Source organism: Xenopus laevis, chromosome 2L, assembly GCF_017654675.1.
Source record: "Xenopus laevis strain J_2021 chromosome 2L, Xenopus_laevis_v10.1, whole genome shotgun sequence".
Lineage (NCBI taxonomy): Eukaryota > Metazoa > Chordata > Amphibia > Anura > Pipidae > Xenopus > Xenopus laevis.
Genome location: NC_054373.1, coordinates 54,939,976 through 54,966,648, shown reverse-complemented (window position 1 = coordinate 54,966,648; position 26,673 = coordinate 54,939,976). Strand labels below are relative to the sequence as shown.

The window sequence follows — 26,673 nt, the reverse complement described above, 5'->3', positions numbered from 1 at the left end:
ACACACTACACAGTATTCAGGGGAAGAGAACAGCCCTGCAGCACATGTACGTGATATAAAATTGAATGGAAAAACTATGCATCTGTGCTCCTAAACATAACAAAATCAGTTCTGTGAAGACATTTGCCTTACAATTAACCCATTTCTACACTAGTCCTAAAGTATAAATTAATTACACTTTATCTGATCTATAAATAGCTGCAGCTCCATACTCCCTTAAGCCCAGTAATTGCTGCACACAAACCCCCCCACCAAGACACACTAATCTAGTTCTTTCCTTTCGCTAACAGCACCAAGACAGGAATGCCCTGTGCTCCCTCCTAGCACCTGGCAGTACGTTACTAACACTCCTGTTGTGCAGCCTCCTCCTCTGTGCTGGGATGGGCACTCTCCTGCCAGTCTACACAACCTCTTTTGTCTGTGTGCCAAGACTAGAAGTACCAGAGCAGCCAGAGATACCGCTAGAAATAGGGTTCCAGCAGCAACAAGCCCCTGACACCCTAAATACATGCACTACTTTCTCTCAGACTCTCTCCCCTCCAGTGTAGCTACTACTCTGCTTACTAAGTGGGCACTGACCCATTAGCACATTTTGTCAGGGGGCACAAAATGTCCTACATACACTGCACAAGAAGCTCACTAATACAACTGCACTGTGGGGCTGTGGGAGCACTCTCTCTGGCATTGAATTAGCTGCCATCCCTGAACCATTACTTAAAATGGTTGGTTCACATTCAATTTAAGTTTTAGTATGTCAAACAATGGCTGATTTGAAACAACTTTTCAAGTAGCCTTCATTTTATCTGTGTATAGTTTTTTAATTACTTAATTAACAGCATACTAAAAGTTAATGTAAAGGTGAACAACCCCTTTAAACCTGTCTGTGTCTGTTATTCAGACACTCTATGTACTACCAGGAGTCCAGCAGACACCAGTTTAACATGAACGTGTTTCTATGTGGGCTGGGGAGACTTTCCTTTGCAGCAGGGCCCAGCTGAGCTCCTCTTACTGACCCACATACACAGATCTGTCAACAAACCCTGAAGTAAGTCACACAGTGAAAGAGGATTCTCACAAAAGCCCATCATGTATTCACTGGAAGCTGCAATGAAAGAACTCTATAAGTGTGTGTATAGAAATGCTGCAACTGAAACGTAGTCAGCGATCACTACTTACCTCAAGTCTCTCACTAAACATAAAGTCCCACCTCAAAAGTAGCCGTCCGCCATTGCCAAGAAGGAAGTCACAACCTATAGCTATAATGCAAGCAATGTGCCTCTGAGCATGGAGGAATTCTAAACCCTCCCCCTGAGCAGAGTGGACACCATGGGAGGAGCGTCCTTCCCACACCCCTCCCCTGTGATAATCCTTCAGCCTGTCCACAGCAGCTGCACTGAGGAATACACAGAATAAGGGCTCTTGGGGCGTTTGTTTGTGCGCTCCCCTGCGTTGTGCTTTCCCCCAATCAGCCTCAGGGGAGCACAGGAATCGACGCACTGAATTATTGTCAATGGGGCTGTACTCACACAGACACATGTAAGCGCCAAATGCAGGTTGGGATGCAGCATGTGCATTTTACCTGCATTTGGCGCATACACGTGTCTGTTTGAGTACAGCCCCATTGACAATAATTCAGTGCATCTACTCCTGCGCTCCCCTGCGGCTGAACGGAGGAAAGCGCAATGCAGGGCACAAACAAACGTGTGTAAGAGCCCGTAGTCTGCTGGGAAAATAATAAGCAGGTGACAAATAGGGTTACCACCTTTTCTGTAAAAAAAAATACCGGCCTTCCTTTATATTTAGCTTTTTTCCTTATTAATTACATTGGGATCAGCCATCATTTTTACCAGCCACACCGGTAAAATACCGGCCAGATGGCAACCCTAGTGACAAAACTGAAGCAAATGGTTTCCATTGCACATCCTGTTACTTTGCTTTGTGTGTTACTGAACACAAACCTATGTGCTGTCAATATTTTGTGCAAAAGGTTTATTTCATACACAGGGCCGTCATTAGAAATTATGGAGCCCTGTACAACAAAATTTTCCCCAGATCCCTCCCACCCCACATCACAATTAAAAGACCACACAGACATCAGCACTAAAAACTGTAAATCCCCCCCCCAATACACAAGTTATAAAAAGCCATTGATGGTTAGGGCCCCCTTATAAGTTAAAAAAAAAAAGTTGACACGCTTGAGAAAGGGCCCTTGCAGCCCGAAACATGTAGGGTTGCCACCTTTTCTGGAAAAAAATACCGGCCTTCCTATATATTTATAATTTTTCCCCGTTAATAATATTGGGATCAACCATCATTTTTACCGGCTAGGCCGGTAAAATACCAGCCAGGTGGCAACCCTACGTGAAAATAAAAAGCCTATTAGCAGTTATTCTGCCTGCTATATGATTCCCAACCTTTATGATACATTTGCAAGTTAAAAAAAAAACTGTGGCGCCAAGGTCCCCCTTCAGTGGCGGAACTACCGGGGGAGCAGGGGGTGCGAGCGGGCCAGGGCCCGCACCCCCTCAGGGCCCCCCGGCAGCTCACGCGCCACTGACAAATGTGGCCAAATGCGCCCGAACGGAGGGGGATGGGGCCCGGCTGCACGTCACGCACCAGGGCCCACCCCCCTCTAGTGACGCTACTGTCCCCCTTACAAGTTAAAAAGATACATTCAGCCCCAGAGAATAGTTTTTCACAAATCATTGGTGGCAATGGACTATAGAGTATTAAAATAATACATTGGTAGCCAGGGGTTTAATAAAATAAAAAAACACACATTGGTGTTCAGTAGTAGAACTGAACTCGTGGCTTCAGGATTTCAACTTTGGCTCCTTTCATGACCTCGGGTCTTTTTGCAGCTTCAGGATTTCAAGTTCGGCTCCTTTCGTGACTTCGGTAATTTTCACGACTTAAATTTTGTCTCCTTTGTAGAATTTGGGTCTTTTTTGGTGGCTTTAATACTTCAAGTTCGGCTCCTTTCGTGATTCGGGTCTTTTCGCGGCTTCGGGACTTCAATTTCAGTTTCTTTTGTGGCTTCGGATATTTTCACGGCTTCAGGACCTCAACTTTACCTGTTTGAGACTTCGGCTCTCTGGACTACTGCAAATGGGGCACGGCTTTGGCGCTATCAATGGGGGCCCCCCTTTAGGCCCGGGCCCGGTACAGCAGTAGCCCCTGTGTCCCCCTGATGGTGGCCCTGTTCATACATGTCCTTAATTTTCTCGTTTATTAACCTTTTGCTACCAATGACAAACCAATGTGGGCATCTTTTTTCTACCAGTTTTCAACCTTATGTGCTAACAATCTAGAGACATTTCTTGGGCATCACTTCAAGTTTACTGAAGAAAACTACACATATGGGGCTTCTAAATTAAAATATCATGAATTTGTGTAAAATGCCTTTTCTGCTAGTGCAAATAGTTTTCCCATTGATAAAAACTAGATGGAAATTGAAATTTAACTTATAGAAAATGCTTACTAGGATTTTTATTCTATCAATGTCCCCAAATAAGTGCAACCCCATCTTACGTCAGAGGTGAAGTAAAAAATGTATTTCAATGTTTCGGCGCAATAACTTGGGCTGTCTTCAGGAAGTGCACATCTGTCATGTAAAGGGAATTCAGGGCCCTGGATTGCAAAGGGTTGATTGCTATTTAATAGAGTGTAATCCGATTCTAAAAGCAATGTGGTAAAGAAAGGGTTACATACAGAATCTGCCATTTCACCAAAGTGAAATTTATAGAAGTTCAGAAAATTTTTATACACCTTTTAAAAAAGACCAGCAGAATGAGCTCATGTCAAAAGGGGTATATTTTCCCTTAAAGGAGAAGGAAATGTCTTTTAACTTGAGGGTGCCAAAAGTTAGGCACCCTCAAGTGATTACATGTACTTATCTGAAACCCCGGGCCGGTGCACCTGTTAGGAGAAAACTGCACCGGCCAGGATTCTTCCATGGAGCACCACAGATCAATTGTCTTCTGGCTTCTTCTTTTTTCTTGCAGCCGCGCATGCGCAGTAGCGAGAAAAGCTGAACTTTAACAAAAAAGTAGGGTTATTTCATTTTACTGCGCATGAGTCTCGTGAAATTAGAAGATAGAAGCAGGAAGACAATAGCTCCGTGGTGCTCAATGGAAGAATCCCAGACCGGACCAGTGCAGTTTTCTCCTAACTTTTGGCACCCACAAGTTGAAATACTCTCTTTCTTCTTTAAGGCCCCTTCACCCCACAGAAAGTTTAAAAAAGTAATACATAAAAACATTTTATAAGTCATTTCGCTATTTTCAGCAAAAGATGAGCTTCAAATTGATAAAAATAAATTTATAGTTGGTGGCCCTATTACATTTCTTTCAGTGTATTTTTAAAGGATTAAGTAAGAAGTGTAATATACAGGTATAGGATCTATTATCCAGAATGCTTAGGAACTGGGGATTTCTGGATAAGGAATCTTTCTGTAATTTGGATCACCATACCTTAATTCTGCTAAAAATCACCTAGACATTAAACTCAGTAGGATTGTTTTACCAGCAATTTGGGTTTGTGCAGCTTAGTTACCGTCAACTACAAGGTACTGTTTTATTATTACAGAGAAAAGGGAAATCATGTTTTAAAATCATAAATTGCTTAAATGGACTTCCCGTAATTCACATAAATTTGCCCCTATATGTCACAGTTTTTCTAATATTAAAGTGTAAAGTATAATTGTTCCCCTTCTAAAGCAGCTCTGGGAGGGGGGGTCATTGACCCTGTAAACTGTTCTAAATGGATACATATGGGGGCACATTCACCAAGCTCGGGTGAATGAATAGAGGGAAAAAAGCTAGAATTTCGAGTAGTTTTTTGTGCTCCTTGACTATCGAATTGGCGCAAACTCGCCTGAGTAGAATGATTCGAATAGATCGAGCGCAAAAACGCTGCGAATATTCGCCCATTCAATAGTCGAAGTACTGTCTCTTTTAAAAATTATTCCACTGCCTACTTCGCCAGATTAAACCTACCAGTTGCTTTAAAAGCCTATGGGAAAGTCCCATAGGCTTGTTTTCTAAGTTTTTGATCGAATAAAAAGGCATTTGATCGATCGTTTGATCGATCGTTTGATCGAATGAAAATCCTTCGATGGAATATTCGCCCATTCGACTATTTGCCAGCGCGTAAATTCGCCCGAATTCCCTATTCGATTCTATTCCCCAGTCGAATTTCGAGGGATTTAACCCCTCGAAATTTGAACCTTGATACATCTGCCCCTTAGTTGTTACATTTCTTATCTTTGTCCCTGCTGAGCAGAATCTCTGGATTTCATTACAAAAGTTAAATATAGGGACAGCACACTCCAATTTAAAAGGCAAAAATTTTATTACATTTACAAAAAATACACTCACATATTTGGCTACTGCCCAGTAATGGCCCTACGCGTTTCGACCACAGAAGTGGTCTTCATCAGGGGCAAAATCCATAAAGTGTTAGAAAAGGATAAAAGGCAGAACGAATGCATACATTAAACAAGTTTAAATACCTTTGTAAAGTCTCCATAATCACCCTGCACATGTGAAATGGCGTGTGACGTCACATCCGCTCTAAGGCAGAAGCGTGTATCATAAAAAGGTGCATTGCGATCCACATGGAACGCAAATGCGTTTCAACGTCGCATATTATGGACGTCACTTCCGCCGACTATTGTAAAGATCTGAGGAGGTTCCTGCTGCTTTACATATGGAGCGCACTTGCGTTCCAGCATCGCAAACATCAAGTAAATAGTAATCTAAGCTGGTCAGTCAACAGCTTCTCATTCATCTTACATATAATTTACAGAATAATTACCATAAGCTTGCAAGGAACTTCCTCATCCCTACTAATTAACATTACAAAATAAAAATAAAAAATTATAAAAAAACAAAAAAAGAAAAATTTACAAAAAGAGAAAATTACACAAAAATACACAAGTAACAATACATTTTTCTACAATATACAATCGGAAAAGTGGAAGACAAAACAAAATTTGAACATAATCCATAATGTGCTGTGTGTCTAGTGGAATGCGGTCCTTGTCATCATATTAACCTCACATTCTCATCAAACCTATGATGAAAAATCAACATTATTTCAATTTTGTGGCAAAAGTAATTCTAAAAGCAAGTAAAGCAATCATACCTACCCAGGACTCACGAGACAGTTAATCCCCAATACTCTCAAATAATCACCATATCGGATTTCATTACAGGCAGCTGTTAGAATTGATACAATAGTTGCTAATATTCCAGAAATGCTGCTGATCAACTAAATGTTGCAAAATTGTAATAGTTTAAAGTCTACATATAAATTACTGAGCTGCCAGACTGAAATACCAGTAACAGGGACATTCAACTTTAAACTTAGATTTTGTAAAAACAGTAAAAAAAATAAATAATGGAAAATAATTGAAAAAAGTCTTTATTTCTGGGGAACAATCTTAAAACAACTGAACTGGAAAAAGTGTTTGGAAGGTGAACAACCCCTTTGAAGGGCATGTAAAGTCTAAAATAGAATAAGGCTAGAAATGCTGTGTTTTGTATACTAAATATAAACATGAACTTACTGCACCACAAGCCTAATTAAACAAATAATTTATGCTTTCAAAGTTGGCTATAGGGGTCACCATCTTGTAACTTTGTTAAACATCTTTTCAAGACTAAAGGTGGCCATACACGGGCAGATAAAAGCTGCCGACAGACTGTGTCGGCAGCTTATTGGCCCGTGTATGGGGGCCCCTGACGGGCTTCCCCGATCTAGATCTGGCCAAAAGTCGGCCAGATCTCGATCGGATGGGTTTAAAAATCCAGTCGGATCGCGGCCGCATCTGTTCGTTGATGCAGTCCCGCGATCCGACCGCCCGTTTGCCGAATGCTAGGATCCGATCATTGGGCCCTAGGGCCCACGATCGGATCTGCCCGATATTGCCCACGACATCGCCAAACGAGCGGATCTATCCATGTATGGCCACCTTAAGACTGTGCACATGCTCAGTGTGGTCTGGGCTGCTTAGGGATCTTCATAAACAAAGCTGCTTGAGTTCTGCATGGCTGGTAAGTAAGGCGGGGGCTCCCCCTGCTGTTCATAAGTATGATTGTTTCCCTGCTCAGCAGTTAGGGACCATCTGACAATTCCTATCCACAGCAGTAAATGAAGGGAGAATTGCACTGCATACAGTCAGGTTTCTTATAAATACCGTACACATTTTTTAATTAAAGTATATTGGAGATAGGTTTCTTTTTCATTAAAGAAAGTAAAAATGGGGTTTTATTTTTTTGCCTTTACATGCCCTTTCAGGGTGGTAACACCAAAAACGCATAAGGCCCTGGCCTTGTCATTACTTCAACAGAGCTAAATAAAACGTGTGATTTTATGGAAACTGGGTCTCCACATGGTCTATTTTGTCTCGTAGGCACAGAAATTGTTTCAGCCAAGCTCATAACACATTTGGAACGTAATGAACTCCCATTCAAACAATGTACCGTATATACTCGCGTATAAGCCGAGTTTTTCAGCACCCAAAATGTGCTGAAAAACTCGACCTCGGCTTATACGCGGGTCATACGCCAATCCCTCACCGGATCCCTCACCTCCCTCTCCCATAGCGCATCAGGACTCTGTGACTGACGATCGCCGCCCGGAGCAGGTCCAGGAGCTCCGGGCGGCGCGTCCTTCCCTGCCGGCGTCCTTCCAAAATGGCGGCGCCCATGGCCGCCACGTGGGTAGAGGCGCCGGCGCCGCTACCCACGTGGCGGCCATGGGCGCCGCCATTTTGGGAGCGACGCCGGCAGGGAAGGACGCGCCGCCCGGAGCTCCTGGACCTGCTCCGGGCGGCGATCGTCAGTCACAGAGTCCTGATGCGCTATGGGAGAGGGAGGTGAGGGATCCGATATTACGGGATTTGAATTTCTACGCTGGACCTTCCTTACGCCCGGATTTGCTTGCGGCCAGGTAGGCTTTACATTCGGTGCTTTCCTTCTATCTTGGCGCAGTCGCTCTTTATTCTCCCTCGCAGTGCAGGGGAGCCGGCATCGATCGCGTGTAAAAAAACTTTCAGGAGAGATGGTTGGGAAGTAAAAATGGCTCCCCCGCCTCCCTCTAAGCCGCCTTGGGCCCGGTGGTGGAATGTTGTGTGTGCAGTTGAGTTGGTTGGGGGCTAGAAGTAAAGCCGGCACCCCCTGTCGCTACACATGACGGGGCCTGACACCTCCTGACGACGCCTTCTACTTACGGTAACTGGGGGAAGCAGCCACTCTGTATGGTTAGGGGTAGAGTCGCTGGGGAACATGCCTTCTACTGTTTCCCTGTGGCCCCTAACTTTTTGTCTTCCTACTGTCTACTACATACTGTACTATCCTGGCTAGCCCCATATCTATCATCTATCTATCTATCACTGCTGCTCTTAGCACCTGTATTTTATTTATATATGTGGCTATTGAGTGGATCTGTTGGGATGTTTGTTCCCTTTGTTATGAGATGGGTACGACTAGCTGCTGCCTGGCCAATCAATTACATTTTTTTTAAACTTGTGCTTGTTTTTATGAATTAATGTTTTAAGCATCATGGCTTGATTTTTAACATTAAACCGACTGTTTGATATTTCTGAGACTTTTCTGAGTTGTGTCTAGGCTTATACGCGAGTCAATACGTTTTTCTGGGTTTCATAGGTAAAATTAGGTACCTCGGCTTATACGCGGGTCGGCTTATACACGAGTATATACGGTAACTGTTAAAATACCAAAACATTAGTTTTGCAGGACGAAGTTCTGCCATGTGTACAATTGTTTATTTTGTCTTGCAACTTTTTGAAGCATTTGCTCTTACGGGTTTTCTTGGGTGACATACTTATTATCTGACTGTTGGTAGGATGAAAGCTGAGATTGGCAGGGGTAGCACTGTGTCAATGGATGTTGATCTTTACAGTGTTCTATTCCTGCAGAGGGTTCCTTTACCCTACATATGAACTCCTGTCTCCCCACAGAGTTTACAGTACAGAAATAAAAATAATGTATTAACACATTCACAAATATACACTGTCTTGTTGCAATACAGGTATGGGTTCCGTTATCCAGAAACCCATTATCCAGAAAGCTCAGAAATTCCCATAGACTCCATATTATCTAAAAAATCAGAATTTTTAAAAATGTTTTCCTTTTTCTCTGTAATAATAAAACAGTACATTGTATTTAATCCAAACTAAGATATACTAAATCCTTATTGAAAGCAAAACCAGCCTATTGGGTTTACACTATTGCAAACATTTAATACAAGCTTCAGCATACTGAAATAAGAAACTTTCTAAATACAATCAATTAAAAATTCTGTACCGTTTATGAAATAATCAAGTTTATATTCACTATTCTTCTGTCAGCATCTCTATCTCTTCATTCTCTCTTCATGCAGAAGTTAGGTGTCAGATATTTATTGACAGTTAAATCCAATATATCTTATAGGGGGGTTCTTTTTTCCTAGAAGATATACAGTATTAGAGCACACTCTTATTAAAATCACCATAAATCCTGTCTCTTTACATCCAGAATTTGTACAAAAGGCAGTTATTTTGTTAGATTTTGTTTGTACTGGAATCAGTTATTTAACTGATTGTATTTAGAAATTTCTTATTTCAGTATGATGAAGCTTATATTAAATTTTCATTTTCCCCTTTAAGGTTTCCATCATTTTCTAGTAGGCTTAAGGAATAAAGATCCAAATAATGGAAAGATGCATTATCTGGAAACCCCAGGTCCCAAGTATTCTGGATAACCTGTCACATACCTGTATAACAAAACATGTCACCTCGTAAACTTTTATATTCATGCTATCTTTTCTTGAAGAAATACACCGGAATCTAGAATGTATCATGGAAAACCATCAGACTAAGAAAGAGGGTCCAGTTGTACAAATTATTATTGTACCTATTTTAAAATAGGTATTAAGTTAACGTTTTGGAGCCCATATACAAAAAGATGAGGTTTGAGGGAATAAATAAAGCTATCCAAAATGGTTTGTGCTGGCAGGTGGTTATTTTTGGCAGGTGCTTATTTTTAGATTCCTGGCTTGGAGGCAAGTTTTGGGTGCATAAAAACCAGGTGTACTGCCAAAGAGAGCCTCTTGTTAGCTGCCAGTCCACATAGAAGCTACCAAATAGCAAACCATAGCCCTTATTTGGCATCACCCAGGTCTATTTTCATGTTGGTGTTGCTCCCTAACTCTTTTTTACATTTGAATGTGGCTCACAGGTAAAAGGGTTGGGGACCCATTGTTGGGTTGCTCTATATCAGCATATATATAGGGTTCAAGACATGCTAATATAGATACAGGAGAGACTACATTCCCCAGATTCCCCCAAAGCACTATTCTTCTATAACGGCAGCCTGACTGTAAGTAGGAAGTCGTTTGAACCTTATAGAAGCAAGAAGTAAATCAATTCAATAGCATACATTGGGAGAATGTATTTAAAGTCATAACGGGGAAAAAATTGCATTTCGCAAGAAGATTTGCATTTCGCAAGGTAATATTCTTTGTTAGTTATTAAATTGAAAAGTGTAATTGTGCATAGTTAACTTTTAAGGCATACTAGAAGGTATCAAACTTTTTTGGTGCAAAAATAAAATTTTCAGTAAAAAGTTTTATTACCTACACTGCAAAATGCTATAAATTCTGCCCAATACAGGTATGGGATCTGTTATCCAGAAACCCGTTATCCAGAAAGCTCCGAATTAAAGAAAGGCCATCTTCCATATACTCAATTTTATCCACATAATTCAATTTTTTAGAAATGATTTCCTTTTTCTCTGTAATAATAAAACAGTAGCTTCTACTTTATCCAAACTAAGATATAATTAATCCTTACTGGAAGCAGAACCAGCCTATTGGGTTTATTTCAAGTTTACAAGATTTTCTAGTACTTAAGGGATGAAGAAGATCCAAATTACATAAAGATGCATTATCCAGAAAGCCCCAAGTCCCGAGCATTCTGGATAACAGGTCACATACTTGTATAGGCAACACTCGGACAACTAGATCACAAGAACCAAGGTTTTGCTTTAAATGCTGTCTACTATTTTGTTGAAAAGGTTGTATTATATGTAGCATTATTTTACAACCAATAGTCCATTGATCTTGGGAATTCTACATATACTGTGAATAATCTCACTAAAGTACTGCTTGAAAAGAATATTTTGTAGCGATTCAACCTCAGGCACTATAAAAAAAATTCTGCCATCAGGCATTCAAGGTTTTTTTCCGCTGGAGTATTCGAGTTTTCAGTTGAGTTTTTTACATTCTGAATTTTCCATAAATAAGCAAACATTCGAGTTGTGCTTTTATTCAAGGTAGAAAAAACTCACCTTTGATAAATAACTCCCTAAAAATGCACAATATATACTGGGCAATGTAAACTTTATAGGACCAGTAACATCGAATAAAAGTAGTCTCTATGCCTTTAAATATAATGTACAATTATCCTGCACTGGTAAAAACGGTGCACTTGCTTTAGAAGCAAAACTACACTTTATATAAATAATCTGTTGTACAGCCATGGGGCAGTCATTCTAGTTGATATTGGGCTACAGGGCACATGATTATATAGCAGATAAACTGTGGTGAATACTGATTTTGTTTGTACATAGCAATGTAAAATATTTTTATTTTCTGTTAGGGGTTGAAATTATAATTCTCTCTACTCTCCTTGGCTCCAAATAAACGGAAAACATTTTGGACCAAGAGCCCACCAGATACTTGCTAGTGAGGGAAGGAATATCTGGGGGTTGCCTGTTGCCACCTTTTAATACATTCTATACTGATCATTGGGGGTAAAAAGATCACTTATTACAGTTGGGCCTCTTTTCCTCCCAGATCCTTGCCCAGAGAGATTAGAAGAGAGAAGACATCTATTGGGTAAATCTTTTGTATTCTTGCAGTGCTGCTGTGCATAAGGCTAATATAATACACAGGGTTCAGTCTTTTACCCCTTTATACTCTCCCTTCTCCTTTCATACATACGCTTATTTCATTGGCTTCCCTGCAGTTGGTCAGTTATTATGTTGTCCATAAGTGCTAAACTATTGACTCTCCACACACTGAGTCCCCTTTGATGCAGCTCTTGACTACCTTTGAGTTAGACATCACTAGAGCGTCACTATAAGGGTAGGACTACACAGAGGTTTTCGGCGCGATCCGACACGCTGCGACAAATCACATGCAAGAGATAAAAATGTCAGGTGAAGCCGTATCGTTGATCCAACGCGACATGACTGACGGATGCAGACACAGCATGCAGCGTCTGCATCCGTCAGTCGTGTCGGATCAACGCTGCGACTTGCATTCACTTACCTTATTTCCGTCGCATGTAACAGTCAGTAGTAACGCTCTTTCGCCAGACCATAAATTCGCTTGGCGTTAGTGCAAACTTGCGCCAGAGTCAATCACCTTGCGCCAGCGAATTTATGGCAGCTACTGTTAGTAAATCAGTGAAGTGCCGAAATGACATCACGCTGGCAAATTTTCGCCAGCGTTAGCCACTTCGCCCTTTAGTAAATTTCCCCCTATTTATCATGGTGCGTAAAAAGTGGAGTGAAACATTATCGTTGATGTTGCTCCTAGCAACCAATCAGATCTTTGCTTTTGTTTTCTAACTGTTGAAATCTAATTGCTGATTGGTTGCTCTGGGCAACATCACCGGTAATGCTTCACTCCACTTGTTACACAGCATGATAAATAGGCCCCTTAGGGTGTATATACATTTGGAGTGTGGCCACTATCTTTGAATGAGCCAAGTGTGAAGTTTGTAACTCAGAAAGAGAGATGTACAATATGTCTTCATCCATTTCATGTGTTCCATGTGGTCATAGGGCTTTCTTTAGGGGAAATGAGTCTCACAAATAATCACAATTCATCCAAGATGAGCCAATGGATAGATAAATCCTCAATTTCCTTGAAGCTGTATTTTAAGAAGCAATATTCACATATACAATATATATATATATATATATATATATATATATATATATTTTTTTTTTTTTTTTTATTATTATTATTTTTTTTTTCCAAGATGTGCAAAATAAGTAGAACTTAAGGAAAATGCATTTGGTCTGTCCTTTTAATGTAAACAAATACATTTTTACTAATAAAAAGCATTAAGATTATTATATCACATTCATACTACTTTAACTAGTGATTCTGAACTTTGTTCTTCATGGTGAGGAAACAGGTTGTGGAATGCCTTGTAGGGTGATGTTAATGTTTTTTTAAGGGGCATATTTACAGTATTATGCTGTGTAAATAAAACAGCGGGATAATACACCACACATCACCAGGCTTTGCCATTTAAAAAACGGCGTCAAATTTTTACACTTCCGCAGGAAGCAGTGTTAAATAACAGTGGCAAATCTGGCGTTCACATGGCATAAAATTACAAACAGCTTGATAAATTTGCCTTTTATTTTCCACAGCTTTTTATCTCCTGCACATGCACGGTGTTTTTGAAGCAATGTGGGTGTAGTTATGAAGCATGCTGTCCCCTAAAATCCTGACGCCCAGGCCCAGATTTGTTTTAAATCCACCAAGGCCCGGGCCAAGGGCAGCAGGATTTTAGGGGACGGCATGCGGCCCAACCACACCCACATTGGTTCAGAAACACTGGAGATGCACAGAACATAATAGTTTTCTAAATTTCCAGTGCACCAATCCCCATTGCTCCAGTCCCAATTATGAAAATTTTGGCAAATAAAAGGGAGGAGACGGGGGGGCCTAGGGGTGCCCGCTATGTAAATCCGGCCCTGCTGCCGCCCTAGGCTGGGCCTTTCCATAAATCTGGGCTAAATCATAAATTACCTTGTTTGTCGAAAGGAATAACAAACAACAGATTTAAACAATAGACAAAAAGTATGTTCAGCACAAGCACTATTCATTGCACTCATGTTGCAGAGTGTATATGGCCCCCATAACAAATTCAAATACCTTGAAGGAGTTAGGGCTCTTACACGTAGCTTTTTTTTGTGCATTTAAAAATACATATATTATATTGTTCTATGCTTTACAGAAGTGCTTGTTTTGCAAGTTTCAAAATATAACCCTCTATTCCATTTTCGATAAATGCATTAAGAACAAAGAAATTAACATGGTTTGTTTAAAAACTGATATAAAACCAGAGACATCTCAAATAAATATTTGTTTTTGAGAAAATGTGAAACAAAATCAACTTTATTCCAAAATTAAAATGTGCACTTTCCATTGATTTCTATGGTATCTCTGTGAGCTGGAAAGATTAAGCTTCTGATTGATTTGAGTTTTTATATGACAAATCAAGAAATTGTGATATTAAGGCCTTGGGCACATGGGGGCAAATTCACTAAATTTTCACCAGCGAACGATCCCCCACACTTTGCACCAATTCGTCAGGCGCAAATTCATTAACCACTACGCTAATTCACTATGAGGCAAAGTTGCGTCTTAGCAGCCAAATTTGTTAGCGCGACCATTTAATAGCGACCTTTCGCCAAAGTTTATTTCTGCCACGCGTAACTTTGTTAGTACTCCAACACTTAGGTCAATTTGAATAGGGCGGGTACATATAGGTTGTATATGCTTGAAGTGGCCACTTCTTATTACAAATGTCCAAGGAAGCAAAATGAAGACAAAATAGATACTCTAATGTCCTAGAAATGAGCCCACCCTAAAACAAATGTGCCATGTCCCTCATATAGTTGGGAAAAAATGTTAACACAAAAATCTTTAATAAATAGGACTTTTGAAGGCAATCCTGCTTTAAAATATGAAAAAATGCCAGTGTTTTTTACAACTTTTATGACTTTTCGGCATACAGGATATGATGTCACTGACATAAGATTGAGGAGGCTGTAGCTTCATCTTATCAGTTCACCTGGTCTAAGGTGGCAAAGAAAACTCTGGTGAAAGAGGTAACGTTCTGTAAATTTCGAACTTTAGTGAATTTACAGAGTAACGATCATTCGCCTGAGCGTTAGGGTGTGAAACTGCGCTGGCGACGGTCTCTTTCACTAGCAAATTGTCGTTAGTGAATTGGCACTGTGCCTGCGGATGAGATTTCTAGCACATTTTCGATAGTGACGGCCACTTCACCCTTTAGTAAATCTGCCCCATGGAGCGCTGGCTCTGCTGCTCTCCAACTGCTGAGTGAAGCAGATCCGCTCCGTGCCCAAGCTCCCCTGATCCACGCTGAAAAGTGCAGCTTCTGCTTGCATAAAGGCGGAGGTAGGTGAAAGAAAGGAGTTTTAGGCCAACCTCCACTCTGCTGCTTTTGCAAATATGGCTGCCCTTTTTTATCAAGAGTATATTTTGATTGCCTGTGGTCCCAGCAATGCACCCAAGCAGGTACACGATACTTACATCAGAGCGGAGGCGGCAGTACTGGATTACATGAACAGTCTGTGTGTTTGGAGCAGCTTCACCTTCTACTTATTCAAAATCTTCCCATACATAAAGCAGTACCAAGGAAAAACTCAACCAAAAGCACATCCTTCTACGGCAAAAGTAACCAAAAGCACATCCTTCTACGGCAAAAGTAACATGTTGTAGGTCAGTCGGCTGCATTGCAGATACAAACAGTAAGCTCACAATACAAATTAATGATTCACATCCCCATAATAATATAAAATTTGAACCATCAGTTTTTATTTGTTGGATTAACTTGTGTGCTACTTCTTACACCAACACCTGCAACCTGTCAATCTGTGCATGATACACTGCATGCAAGTAATATTCCTACTGTACATTGCAGCAAACACAAAATACATAAGATTTAATCTATTGAAGATTGATTGTTTATATTATACACATGGTCACAGAGTACATGTTAATAAGAGATTCACAACACATTTTAAAGTTTAATGTCCCTCTAAAAAAAAAGATGTAAAAACCGAGACCCTTGGTTTTGTGTGCACATTCCATCTCTGCACATTTAATTTATACAAACAGATCAAAGCTCCTGTTTCACTATACGGAACTGGCATGAACAACATCTATGTATGACCACTTGGTGGTGCTGTGCTACTAGAAGTCTGCAGAGAATGCCGCATCTTATGCAGGCGAAGTTGCAGCTCCCACCGGGTACAACAGCAAATATGCAGCAATGCATAAAAAATAAGTTACATTTATACCGTTAAAGAAAAAAAAGCTTTATTTTAATATCCTAGCCTTCCTCAAGCATCAAAATGAATTACCATTGTCTCTGTGCAACCGAGCTTTATGTTGCTAAACTGAGAAAACGCTCAGCCTGTGGGCACAGCCTGGTCAATTTTTGTATATATATCAGAAGATACATAATTTGGTCACACGCAATGGCCAACTGCAACAGATGGCTGGACTCGCTTGAGAATTTCTCCCCTACTGACAGATGACCAAAACAATAACCACACATGCTGATGGAGGTCTCTAGCCATTAAGAATTTAAAAAAAAGAGAGATCACATCTTAAAGGGGTTGTTCACCTTCCAAACACTTTTTTCAATTCAGTTGTTTTTAGATTGTTCCCCAGAAATAAAGACTTTTTCCAATTACTTTCCATATATATATTTTTTTACTGTTTTTCCAAAATCTAAGTTTAAAGTTGAATGTTTGTGTCTCTGGTGTTTCAGTCTGGCAGCACAGTAATTCAGGTGCAGACTCTAAACTGTTACAATTTTGCAACATTTAGTTGATACATTTCTCAGCAGCATCTCTAGGATTAACAGCAACTATTGGATCAATTCTAACATCTGCCTGTAATGAAACCCAGAGATTCTGCTCAGCAGGGACAAAGATAACAAATGTATCAGCTAAATGTATCCATTTAGAACAGTTTACAGGGTCGACGACCCCCCCTCCCAGAGCTGCTTCTGAAGGTGAAAAATGACACTTTACACTTCAATATTAGAAAAACCATCACACATACAAAATAGAAAGTCATTGGAAAAAGTTGTTATTTTTGGTGATCTATCTGAAAACAACGTTGTTTGAATGTGAACGTTGTTCACCTTTAAAATTAACTTTTAGCATGATGTAGAGTGATATTCTGAGCCAATTTGCAATTGGTTTTCGTTTTTAATTAGTGGTGGTTTCTGAGTAATTTAGCTTTTTAGTCAACTGCTTTCCAGTTTGCAGTTTCTGCAATTTGGTTGCTAGGGTCCAAATTACCCTAGCAACCATGATTTCAAAAAGACGAGCATGAATAGGAGAGGATAGAAAGATGAGTAATAAAAAGTGCCAATGATAATAAATGTGTAGCTTTACAGAACATTTGTTTTTTTCAGATGGGATCTGTGAACAGCTGGAACAAGTCAGAAGAAAGACAAGAAATCCAAAAAAAACTATAAATAATAACCAATTGAAAAGTTTCTTAGAATTGGCCATTCTAAAACATACTAAAAGGTGAACCACCCCTTTAACCAACTAAACCAGACCTTCCCAGACAGGCAGATATGACCAGACAAATAATTACTGTGTAGCCAACGTAACCTGTTAACAAATTTTAGGAAGATTAATGCTTTGTACCCTGAAACTGAACTAAAAATTAAGAAATGATTACCTTTACTATGTACATGAAAAATAAATCTCCATATAAACACATCTTTAGGCTTTTGCATGAATCCTCTTGTGTCTAACCAGATGAGAGCTACGGAAAAAGCACTTCCCGCACTCCTCACACGAGTATGGCCTTTCTCCGGTATGTACTTTTTGGTGCCTAACCAGATCGGAGCTGTGCCGAAAACTTTTCCCACACTCGCTACAGATATAGGGCCGTTCTCCCGTGTGAACTCTTCTGTGGATAATAAGATTTGAACTGTTTATAAAGCTTTTACCACATTCCTTGCATACATATGGACGTTCCCCTGTGTGGATCCTCTGATGCATGATGAGGTAGGCGCTGCTAATAAAACTTTTGTTGCATATCTTACAGGCGTGGGGCCTTTCTCCTGTGTGGGTTCTATGATGAATAATGAGACTTGCATTCTGAGTGAATGTTTTCCCACAATCAGAACATGAATAGACTTTAGGGGGTTTAGGAATTTTAGGCCGGTTAGACACCTCTGCTCTTTTGTTTGTTTTCTGTTCATCTTGTACTTGGTCCACACTTGTACTTTTAGCCCTTTTAAGATATCTCCTTCTTACGCGTGTCTTTTGCGTACAAGTAGCCATTTCACTGCTCTTTTCTTCCATTACTTGTATGTTCATTTTGGGGATTAGGTGTTCTTTAACTGGATTTACAGTTGGGATAATAATACGTGGTTTCCTAGCTAGGATTCCTCTAATACTCAGTGTGGGTTCCTGAGGTGAATTTTGTGAAGAGTCACCTTTAATGCTTTTAATTTGGGATGTGCTATGGGGCCTTTTGATTTGAGCATGTAACGTGCTCCCGTTACTATCTGATTTACTTCCACCTTCACCTGTAAGAAAAACAAGATATTGAGCATTAATGTAATAATCACAGGTTGCCCTCAGAAGAACAGTTTATATATATTTATAGATATTCTAAATTCAGTTGCTTAGTGAAAAAACTATAAAAGTTATTGAGCTCTATAACAAAATCATTTTAGGGCCCGCCAATGATTGAAAATTATACATTTTCTGAATGTAATAGTCCAATACACTGCAGCACACTGTAGAATGAACAATTGCTTAGTAAAGTGAATTTATTGGCTCATAATTTAGAGCAGACAATAAAAATGGCAATATTTCGGGCCTCGCAGGACCCTTTATCAAGGCTTGATAAAAGGTCCTGCGAGGCCCGAAATGTTGCCATTTTTATTGTCTGCTCTAAATTATGAGCCAATAAATTCACTTTACTAAGCAATCGTTCATTCTAGTGTGCTGCAGTGTATTGGACTATTATATTGAACTTTATCCCGTGGAGGATTTAACACTGTTTAAGCACCTGGTCCGAAGGGATCCATCAGGCAAGGTCAAAGCACTCCATTATTGTGTGGAAACATTTTCTGAATGTGTGAAACTACTTATCAGTCAGTACCCTACTGTGTCTAAAGGTGGCCATACACAGGGAGATCCGCTCGTTTGGTGACATCGCCAAACGAGCGGATCTCTCCCCGATATGCCCACATTGAAGTTGGCAATATCGGGCTGATCTGATCGTTGGGCCAACTATTGGATCAGAATGGAGGCCAAACAGGTGGTCGGATTGAGGAAATGCATCAACGAAAAGATGCAACGGGATTTTTTACCCTGTCCAGTCTTTCGGACAGATATCGGTCGGAAAAGCCCGTGGGAGGGCTCTACACATGTGCCGATAAGCAGTCGACTTGGTCTGTCGGAAGCTTTTGTAGGCCTGTGCATGGGAGCCTTAAAACAGTTGTTGCAGGGTATGCATGCACTGCACTTACTTCTCTGTACCGATCTTACTAATGGGTGTGGTATGCCAGACTGGATTTGAAAATGTCTGATTCACTATTATGATGAAAGAAGGGATTTCGGACTTTTGTCTACTTACTAAAAATGTAAATATGCTAATATTGTATTGAATTGAACTAAAACATGGTCGTGATGGAAAATTCTACATGAGGGTGTTTTATTGCACTTTCGCTAATTATAGAGGGTGCCTGTACAGGGAGCTCTCTAAATAAAATCTATATATGGTAATTAGAAGCTTCCTGCATAGGGAACCCTCTGTCCCCGGCACCCTCTATAATTAGAAATTTCCTGCATAGAGAGCCCTCTGTCCCGGCACTGTCATTTCACATTGCCCATAAGCACAGTGCAGATGAAAAGGAACCCCCAATAGTATAAAGTACTACAAAGGTACATTGCAAAGGTGTTTTTACAATTATATAGTCTTTTGGACAACTGCATGGGGTCAGCAGTCCTGTGCCTAAAGGGGACCTGTCACCCACACCTGAAAATCTGTATAATCTCTTTAAAATGAATCATGAAACCCAAATCCTTTTTTTTATATTAAAACAACCATACTGGTTATAAGCTCATTTAAAACTCAAGGCTGTCAATCATATACTCCCTGTTCCTCCTCTATGCCACATGGCAAGGGTCAGCTGCAAAGGGAATTGCCTCAGAAACATCAGCCTTGTGATTGATCGATCTAATCAGGAGACCCCTGCAGTGATCTTTGAAGACAGACATCTGTTTTCTGTTGTCCTGCCACAGGAGGTAGGGTTCTGGGGATACCCCTATCTTTTTATATATTGGTGTAGCCAGTATTATAGATTTTATTTTAGGGAAATGCGTCTTTACCGTTTCACATCGGTCTGGGCAACTTTCCCTTCCCAAAGCACAAGGAGTTAATGGTGCCTTGAGTCTACCCTTTTTTGTGAACCATGGAGAACCGATCAAAGAGTGAAGTTAGAGGTCGCCACAGTCCTCTAGAGTGAAATTCCGCCACTCTCCATTCATTTCTATGGGATTTTTAAAAGAGTACTTATCAATGGGTGCAATGAAAGTTCATCCTTTCATAAATACACCTTTCAAAATCCTATAGAAATGAATGGAGAGTGGTGTAATTTCACTCTAGAGGACTGTGGTGACCTCTAACTTCACTCATCGATAAGTATACCCTTAGGAGTGGGGAACAAAGCTGCCTGTGGTGATGCTGCTTTAGTTGTTGTTGCGGATCACACTTGCAGAAATGGCAGTCCGTGCTGTAGAACTGTGCTGAGTAAGAGTGATAACACAAGAAAGGATGATGGCCGGTGCACATCACGGGTAAATTTATGTTATGGAGGGACATAATTATTTTAACAGATTTAACTACTCCTGGGATTGGCACATAAAATACTCCTTACTTGAAGCAGGACTTATACGTAGGTCTCGTTTTCTTGAGTACAAATTGCTACTGACACACAGCTCTTCTCCTCTGCGAATAAGGGATACAGTTTCAGGCTTCACATAGATGTAACCTGTAACCACAGAAATCAATAAGAAATGGAATCAGTTCGACCTGTGACTGAAAATGGGAAATACACTATATATTTAAATTTATTAGTAGAATTAAATTCCTAGGGCCCAATGATCGGATCAGCCCAATATTATCCACCTCAATGTGGGCATATCAGAGAGAGATCGAATTCTAATCCGATTTTCGAGATTTATCATACTCTGGGCCTTTAAGAATTCAAATTTGACTATTCGCCACCTAAAACCCGTTGTTTAAGTCAATGGGAGAAATCCAGGGATCAATTCGGAGATGTTTGCAGCCTTCCTGACATTCGAGTTTTTTTTCGGAGAAAAAACATGAATTGAATTTGATTGTTTGATTAAATTCAAACCGAATTCAATTTGAGTTTTCGGGTCATTTAAATTAGTTTTTTTTAAACAAACTTCCCCAAGTCGAATTTAAGGGAGTTTTAAAAAAACTCGCATGAATTCAAAATTCGACCCTTTATAAATATGCCTCTTATTGTATAATAGTTTGATCCTCCCTAAAACTATATAAACCTTGTAGACTGATCTCTTTGTGCTGCCTCATTAATTACTATTCATTATTCATATAGGTTTCTGTAAAACCAATCACTAAGGTTCCCCATCACTCACGCCTTAGTTAAGAAATTCTCTCCCTACCCACTACGGTGGGGGTCTGATGAATTTCCCTCATTATGTTCTTGCAAGGTTCCTTTTGCCGTTCTTCAAAAGATTCTAACTCTTCCACAGAGAAGCACACTGCAACATTATCTGTTTTTATGGAGTCCTGAAAAACAAATTTGCATTAGTGAGAATTTATATCTTATCTGGATTTTATGGAGTCATGAAAAACAAATTCACACTAGTGAGACTTAGCATGATTGATATAGTGGTAGTGTTCAAGTTAGTCCGTGTCTGTGCCCCCTTGTTTTCAAATGCTGAATAAGACCAGGTCTTTAGCTGGTCATATCTTGGGTATTCCCCTTTTTATCTTCAGCAACTCCTGTGTTACTTTGACCCACTGTTTGGGATAATTGTCTTGCTAAATTATGAACTTTTACCCCATGCTTCTTTTTACTGGCAGACTGAAACACTATCACTAAACACTATGTGTTTCGGCCATGTATTTTTCACCATCCATGTTTCCCTATACAGTATACATACTGCATACTATGCATGCCCATCCTTAAAGGGGATCGCAAAAAAAAATAGCTACTACAGCCTACTGAAATAAGAAGTGTTCTAAATACAATCAATTAGATTCTGCATCATTTATCTTCACTATCCCTCTCTCTCAGCATCTGTTTCTCTTCATTTTGTCTTCATGCAGGAGTTGTGTGTCAGATAATCATTGACAGTTAGATCCAATATATATTATAGGGTGGCTCATTTGCCTAGAAGATGTATTAGAGCTCACTATTAAAATCACCAGAAATCCTGTCACTTTACATGCAGAATTTGAACAAAAGTTGGGTGTCAGATATTCATCGACAGTTATATCCAATATATCTTATAGGGGGGCTCCTTTTCCCTAGAAGATGTATTAGAGCTCACTCTATGTATATCACCAGTGATCCTGTCTCTCTACATGCAGAATTAGTACAAAAGGCAGTTATTTTGTTTGTACTGGAATCAGTCTACATATAGAGAGAGAGTATTTCTGGTTGTTTTAACAGAGTGAGCTCTAATTCATCTGCTAGGAAAGGAAGCCCTCTTATAAGATATATTGGATCATTCATCTGACACCCAACTGCTGCATGAAGACAGAATGAAGAGAAACAGATGCTGAGAGAGGGATAGTGAAGATAAACTTGATTATTTCAGAAACAATGCAGAATATTTAATTGTTTTTAGAAAGTTTATTATTTCAGTACGCTTTACATTTTCCTTTTCGCGATAGTTCCCCTTTAACACGATTCTGTCCTCAGCTTACGTTACTGCAGGTATTGGTCAACCACATGTAGCTCTGCTGTCTGGGCACTGGGGCTTCACAGCTATGCTGGTAGAACTGTGTGCATGCTGCATTTATACTGCTGGGCACTATGGATCCTGCTAGCACATCATATGGTGCATTTTGCACTCTGGATCAACACTTTGTATTCATACAGCTAGTACACGGCTCTCTGTATATTTATTACTGCGACAAACCGTTTGTGTATTTCAAAACAAAATTCTATCAGAGTAATAGCCCTTTACCAATGCAAACAGTTAAAGATGATTTAGATAATTGTAAATCACTTTTCAAAGAATATTACCAAGTAGTACACAGTATATATATTAGTAAATATTGCCCTTTTACATCTTTTACCTTGAACCACTATTTTGTGATAGCTTGTGTGCTCCATCGGAGATCACCTGACAGGAAAAAAATGCAGCTCTAACTGTAACAGGAAGTGTTGTGGGAGAAAAAGACAGACCTCTGTCCCTTCATTGGCTGATATAACCTAGAATGTATGTGTGCCCTTGATTTGTGTGTGAGCACAGTGAATCATAGGAGCCAGGATGTAGCCCTTAGTACTATTTTCTACTTAAGAATATCCAATGGCACATACTACTAGAAAAATATATTTTTATTTAAAAAATGGTATATTTAGATAGAGCAGTGTTTTACATATGAGCCATATATTTTATTGAGATTGGCAACGTTCATTCACAACACTGGCCTCTCCTAAATTTTTCCTATTGCAGGTTCGAGTTGATATATCTGGAGCATTGTCTCACATAGAGATCAGTTTGCAAATCGTTACATGTTCGATCCATGTCTATTCCAGCTAAACAGGGCAAACAAGGAAACTGAAATGACTCCATGCTTGGCCCTTGCGAGGTAGCTAATTATATTACCAGTGTGCAGATAAACATAAGGGGAAAATATCTGAGCTCTGGTAAACTAATTATCTACCTCACAAGAAACAAACAAGGAGTAACCCCATGTAGCGCAAGAAATAACATTAAATATACTTTTTTTATGATTAAAACAATAGACAAAAAGTATGTTCAACACAAACTCTGTTTAATAAACTCATGTTGAAAAGGCAGTGTAGTGTCTAGGGATGCACAGAATCCAGGTTTTGGTTTGAAATTCAGTCTCTCTCAGCAGCCCCAGTGCCTGGCCAAAATGAATCCTTAAAATCATGTGACTTTTCGTCACTTGATCAAGGAAATTTCGTTTTATTTTCCCGTGTGCTGCGCTTGCGGTTCTTAACTCTCCTTCCATATGCAATTTAGGGCAAGGAAGGGTTTATTTGTTGTTTGGATTCGTTTTGGGATTTAGTAGGATCCTAAACGACAAATGTAAGATTTGGTCAAATCCCAAAATAGTGGATTCAGTGCATCCTTAATATAAATGAGTAAGGATAAGAAAAAACAAGAAGACCATGATACATGGAGTAGGCCAGTGAGACTATGATTAGTGAGCAAAGGAAATGAATCCCTTGCCACAGAGCAGTTCACAAGAGAAGTTAAATTATGCAGGAAATAGTATAACTGCAGCTGCCATCAACAACATAAAATAAATATGCATTATGACAAAGGTCTATCTTTATAAAGAGTATTCATTCTGATGTCTGAAATTAGATCTGAAACTGAATTTGTTGCAATTTGTCAACCACTGCTACCCACGTACGTAATATAAAAAACATATAATTTAGTGATGGGCAAAGTGTTTTGACAAATGAGCCCCACTGTCAGGATGATTTTGACTGATTTGGTGCATGTGTCTCTTACCTCCTCGTCATCCAGTGCCTGATTACTTTGCTCATCTGCCTTACAGTCGGCCATGTGTAAATACATTAGCAGAGGTCGAACTTAGTGAAATTGCTGTAAAGAACAAAAAGAGAGTCACTGCTAGTAAATTTAAAAAAAAAAAATCTGTTGTTACTAGTGTACCGAATCCAGGATTCAACCGAATCCTTGCACCTGGCCGAACCAAATCCTAATTTGTATATGTAAATTAGGGGCAGGAAGGGAAATCACGTGACTTTTCATCACAAAACAAGGGAGTAAAGAAAATCTTTTCCACTTTTGCCTTTTCTGCCCCTAATTTGCATATGCTAATTTAGATTTAGTTTGGTATTCGGCCAAATCTTTCACGGAGGGAAATCTAAAACTGTGGATTTGGTTTGGTAAACAGGTGTGTAAGCCCCTTCAGGCAACAGTACATGACAGGCCTTTTTAGGTCTTGTTTCCAGACATAGAATATTCCTCAGTTTGTGTGAAAATCAAACACAAGCACCCAGCAGGTCTGCGTGTAGCTCCCCACAGTTTCCTACGATCTTCATAGAACCATGGTTCCAATATTCAATTGTCAGTTGCACCCTGATTTTTTTTTCTACATTAGCCCCAACCCATCCAACTCCTGCAAGATTAGTATCATATCCTGAGTGGTGACAATTTTTATTAAAGGGGTTGTTCGCCTATTAACTTTTAATATGATGTAGAGACATAGATTTATATTCTGAAACTATTTGCAATTGGTGTTATTTTTTTGTGCTTTTTTTTTAGTTTTTATCTAGCAGCTCTAAAGTTTGCAATTTTGCCAATCCAGTTGCTAGGGTTCAAATTACCCTAGCAACCATGCATTGATTTGGATGTAAGAATGGAAGATGAATAAGAAAGGGTCTGAATATTACAAATTAGCAATAACAATACATTTGCATCCTTACAGAGCATTTGTTTTTAGATTGGGTCAGCGGCCTCTATTTGAAATTTGGGATAAGTAATTGTAGAATAAATGTTAATCTAGAACCATACAAATTGTTTAAAATCCAGACACACACACCAGTGAAGAGGTCGCTTTCACAGTTAAAGGCCATGACACTCGCTCTGCCCCGAGTACTTACAAGTGTTGATAAAGACACACGGCTACACGTACATAGTCTCTCCGACCGAGCTCAGTAATTCCAGTCTGTTGCACACAGTGAATTGATTCAGACGGGAAGCACAATAACAAAGAGGCGGTAGTGTGCGTTCTAAGCCTCGGCCTGATTCTAAAGCTCTTTTTCTTGCAAGGGAAACTGGGACTTGTATTTGATAAGACAGTCATGCTCTGCGTGCCTCTACATTTTGAACTACAATTCCCAGAAACGATTGCTTTCCACTGAGTAAAAGGAAGGGGCTGTCGAATAATTCGGCTCTTCTGGTGCTTGCTCCTCCCCACTTTCCCTGCAGCCGGATCAAATTACACACGCTGTGACAGGGAGGCCCTCGCATCTGATTGGCCAGCAGTAAAAATACCCGCCTCCTTCAGTTCCCTGATTGTTGTACGGCAGAATAGGAGGTTCTGATTGGGCTGAAACCCTGCAGCCTGCTCACCACCCTGACCCTCCTTCCCACAGAGTCAGCGTATCTGCTGTTGTTTTATTAAAAGTTGTCACTGGATAATTGTGCTGGCCACTGGGCCACTTTCCTGTCAAAGCCAGAGAGCAGAATTGGCAGTAAAATAGTGTTGCCACCTTCTGTCCTATGGAGCTGCAACATAATGTTTTAGGGCAACTAATCTCCCTGAACTGCCTTCCTGCCTCTAGATTGAAAATCGCCATCGGATGGCACTCGGAGCGCTTAGTTTTCTGAAGTTTCGGAAAACTAAGCATTCTGAATGCCATCCCGCCTGTGATTTTCATTCTCGCTGGGCGACTAATCTTACTGAATCTGACCGTGTGTCTCTGGCTAAGGGGAGGATTATTATTCATATTAATAGAGCCACTGGCTTTGGAGAGTTGAGAAAAGTTTTATCAAACAATATATAGTAAATAAAGTACCCCCTCTTATAAAATATAAGGATATTATAAGTTAC

General features: G+C 39.9%; 2 protein-coding genes across 4 annotated transcripts in view; both read right to left on the bottom strand.

Moving 5' to 3' along the window:
- The window catches only part of cry4.L (cryptochrome 4 L homeolog), a 30,886-nt gene extending 25,299 nt beyond the window's left edge, over positions 1–5,587 (bottom strand). The window contains exon 1 of one of the 2 annotated variants that reach the window (XM_018245284.2): positions 5,513–5,587. In XM_018245284.2, the coding sequence (XP_018100773.1) occupies positions 5,513–5,544 (32 nt within the window). In that variant the 5' untranslated portion in view covers positions 5,545–5,587. Of the gene's footprint in view, positions 1–1,176; positions 1,373–5,512 lie in introns of those variants that run through there. The other variant, XM_018245285.2, reaches the window with a different exon arrangement.
- Positions 5,588–17,248: 11,661 nt separating this feature from the next.
- Positions 17,249–25,965, bottom strand: zkscan8.L (zinc finger with KRAB and SCAN domains 8 L homeolog). Of its 2 annotated transcripts, none has more exons than XM_018246349.2 (5): positions 25,753–25,965; positions 24,606–24,698; positions 21,543–21,669; positions 20,768–20,881; positions 17,249–18,406 (listed from the first exon to the last, which is right to left on the bottom strand). In XM_018246349.2, exons 2-5 carry the CDS (start codon positions 24,669–24,671, stop codon positions 17,592–17,594), a joined length of 1,122 nt encoding a protein of 373 aa, XP_018101838.1. In that variant the 5' UTR covers positions 24,672–24,698; positions 25,753–25,965; the 3' UTR covers positions 17,249–17,591. The 2 variants fall into 2 exon arrangements, with proteins under 2 accessions (XP_018101838.1, XP_018101837.1); XM_018246348.2 differs by having other exon boundaries at positions 25,721–25,964.
- Between the last annotated feature and the right edge of the window lie 708 nt (positions 25,966–26,673).